This window comes from Colias eurytheme, chromosome 27 (genome assembly GCF_061535395.1).
Source record: "Colias eurytheme isolate Ceu_HAF_F1 chromosome 27, ilColEury1 Martin Lab GWU primary, whole genome shotgun sequence".
In the NCBI taxonomy this organism is placed as follows: Eukaryota; Metazoa; Arthropoda; class Insecta; order Lepidoptera; family Pieridae; genus Colias; species Colias eurytheme.
In genome coordinates, this window is record NC_143006.1 from 5,895,723 (window position 1) to 5,899,023 (window position 3,301).

At 38.4% G+C, this 3,301-nt stretch overlaps 1 protein-coding gene across 1 annotated transcript; it reads left to right on the top strand.

The window, feature by feature from the left end:
- The first annotated feature begins 503 nt into the window (after positions 1-503).
- LOC149896932 (uncharacterized) lies at positions 504-2,656 on the top strand. The gene is made up of 3 exons (XM_090117078.1): positions 504-638; positions 1,682-1,828; positions 2,201-2,656. The coding sequence occupies exons 1-3, from the start codon at positions 636-638 to the stop codon at positions 2,654-2,656; spliced, it is 606 nt and encodes a 201-aa protein (XP_089973204.1). The 5' UTR covers positions 504-635.
- Positions 2,657-3,301: the final 645 nt, after the last annotated feature.

The window sequence follows — 3,301 nt, forward strand, 5'->3', positions numbered from 1 at the left end:
ACTTAAAATGACTTTATGTATCATACATTGCACTTGTAAGATAATACATACACACACATATTAAGAAAAAACACTATTTTTAACGTTCATGATATTTTTGATGTCATTTTTGTTATTTAAACTAGTTAAAAAACAGTTTAAAAAAGTTCTGTCTTGGACGTCCGTGTGTCTGTATGTGCGGATCCTTTTTCTTGTTAACACGATAGCGACCGAAATACTTTACTAATCGAGTCTTTTTTTTTCTCTTACGCTTGAGTATGCTCAGGAATAGAACCCTTTCATTTTTCAGGGTCTGATTCGATGTGGTTTAATTGTTATTAAATAAACAAAAATAATAATTAATAAATATTTATTAAAAAAAAATTATGAGGCGTGCACTTTTGGATTTTCCAAATTATTTTAAAATATACTCAGTCCTGCACATACAATATCATGCTATTTGCAACTTTACTATTGAACCTATACATTAAAAATTAAAATGCTAAAAATAATTACATTTTATCAAATGTGTAGGAAATAAAAGCAGCTTACGAGCATGAAGCTGAAATCTTCGGTTCGAGTCTTGGCGATGAAGTTACTATCAAAGAGATAGTCAGCGACATGTACCAGCTTGAAGAGCCTTGCTTGCTGAAACTATGGTAAGTCAAATCCAACTAATTTAATAATATTATAAATGCGAAAGTTTGTGCGGATGGATGTGTATGTGGAGGTGTGTATGTTTGTAACTTTTTCACACAATTACTACTGAACAGATTACAATGAAATTTATCACACATATAGAGGGTAACTTCGATTAACACATAGGATAGGTTTCATCTCGGAAATCCCACAGAAACGGGAACTAGCGGGTTTTTCTTTGAATACGCGGTCGAAGCCGCGGGCGGAAAGCTGGTGGCAATATAATATGAAGCATTTTAACCCATATGAATATTTAAATAAATAGCAAAATGCCTAAATTAATATCTTTCCGGTTTCAAAAACATTTATTATTTGACTCATTATAATTTTTACATGGTTATTTTTTTAGGTACCTAACGGAAAATATTTTGTTTTTATTTATTTGTACTGCCTAAAGGTACGTACCTATTTAAATTAACTCTTAAAATACGTACTATTGTAAATTAAACCAATATCACTACATAGTATAAAACAAAGTCGCTTTCTCTGTCCCTATGTCCCTTTGTATGCTTTAATCTTTAAAACTAAACAACGGATTTTGATGCGGTTCTTTTTAATAGATAGAATAATTCAAGAGGAAGGTTTTAGTATGTAATTTATTAGGTTTTAGACAAAGCGGGCGAAGCTGCGGGTGGAAAGCTAGTTTACTTATAAGAGAACAATATACATGATTGACTTGAAGGACTACACTTATTTTTATCCGGCTTGAAGGACCACGCACAAGTTCCACAACGAAAAACGAAACATAGTTGTCAATTTAAACAAACAAATAACGATGAATATTCATAACTAGCTGTGCCACGCGGTTTCACCCGCGTGGCTCCGCTCCTGTTAGTCTTAGCGTGATGATATATAGCTTATAGCCTTCCTCGATAAATGGGCAATCCACCGAAATAATTTTTCAAATCGGACCAGTCGTTCCCGAGATTAGCGCGTTCAAACAAACAAACAAAAACTCTTCAAATGTATAATATTAGTATAGATTAACACAATTATTTTACAGGAATGGATAAGCGCTAACATTTTGGCACTTCCGAGCACTATGAGTCCAGCTCTGCAATTAACTGAAAAGTTTGTGAACGACTTGAACGCTGCGGCGGCCATCTTTACTGAGATTTCCCATAAGTGCTTGCTATTCTTGCATATAGAGGTCAGATTTTTTTTTATTTAGTTCTCCCAATCAATTTGTTTGGTTTGAATTAAACATTAAATTATTAGAGGTTTACACCGTTTACTAATTGAAGATTAAATTACCAGAATTATGAATAAAAGTTTTATGTGTGTGTGGATACTGGATTGCACCCTTGGGGGTGGTTACAGGTTATGTCGGTAACGAAGTATCTTATTTATTCTTTTTGTTTTGATCTTGCCGTAATTATAAGTCTGTAGCCAAACCATACTACTATTGTTTTTACAACATTTAAATTGTAATGAACGGTCTATGTAAACTGTATTAATCAATTATTACGTGTAAAATGAATACTTTTTATGTTATCAAACACAACCCCTACTCGTGTTACAGTACATAATGAACGGCTTCGGCGATATGATGTCGGCCGCGGTAGTATGGCGCTGGCAGTCAGCGCTGAGACACTGTCTTGCAGCGCTGAGACACTGTCTCGCAGCGCTGAGACACTGTCCGGCAGCGCTGAGACACTGTCTGGCAGCGCTGAGACACTGTCCGGCAGCGCTGAGACACTGTCCGGCAGCGCTGAGACACGGTCTGGCAGCGCTGAGACATTGTCTGGCAACGCTTAGACACTGTCTCGCAGCAATGAGACACTGTCTGGCAGCGCTGAGACACTGTCTGGCAGCGCTGAGACACTGTCTGGCAGCGCTGAGACACTGTCTGGCAGCGCTGAGACACTGTCTCGCAGCTCTGCGTCTCCCGCACGACGCGCTCTGCTGCTGGCACACCCTAGGTGAGGCTCTATGGAGCTATATTGGGAATGTAATAGGTGGTGACCAAAATGTGTAAACTGCACCTTCTCACGTGGTTATGTGAGTATACAGGGTGTAATCGTTAAGTGTGCACAGGCGATTATTCCGTAACTATAACAGATATCAAAAAACTTTAAACTGATGTCGAAAGCCCTTTACCTAATGAGTAAAATGACAGTAATAACTTTTTAAGAATAAAACGGGAAATATCTAAAAAGTTTACATCAAACACTCCCATACATTTATACTGCTAACACGTTCGGCGGCACGCAAGGTACGATTTTATACTGCTAACACGTTCGGCGGCACGCAAGGTACGATTTTATACTGCTAACACGTTCGGCGGCACGCAAGGTACGATTTTGTGTTGCTAAAACTAGAGGCGGCACGAAAGGTACGATTTTATACTTCTTACACAATTGGCGGTACGCAAGGTACGATTTTATGTTGTTTAAACTAGAAGCGGCACGCAAGGTACGATTTTATACTGCTAACACGTTCGGCGGCACGCAAGGTACGATTTTATACTGCTAACACGTTCGGCGGCACGCAAGGTACGATTTTATACTGCTAACACTTTCGGCGGCACGCAAGGTACGATTTTATACTGCTAACACGTTCGGCGGCACGCAAGGTACGATTTTATACTGCTAACACGTTCGGCGGCATGCAAGGTATGATT

Coding starts and splice junctions, on each gene's coding strand:
- LOC149896932 (XM_090117078.1), top strand. Junction 1,829..2,200: donor TGCTATTCTTGCATATAGAG/GTCAGATTTTTT, acceptor CTCGTGTTACAG/TACATAATGAACGGCTTCGG.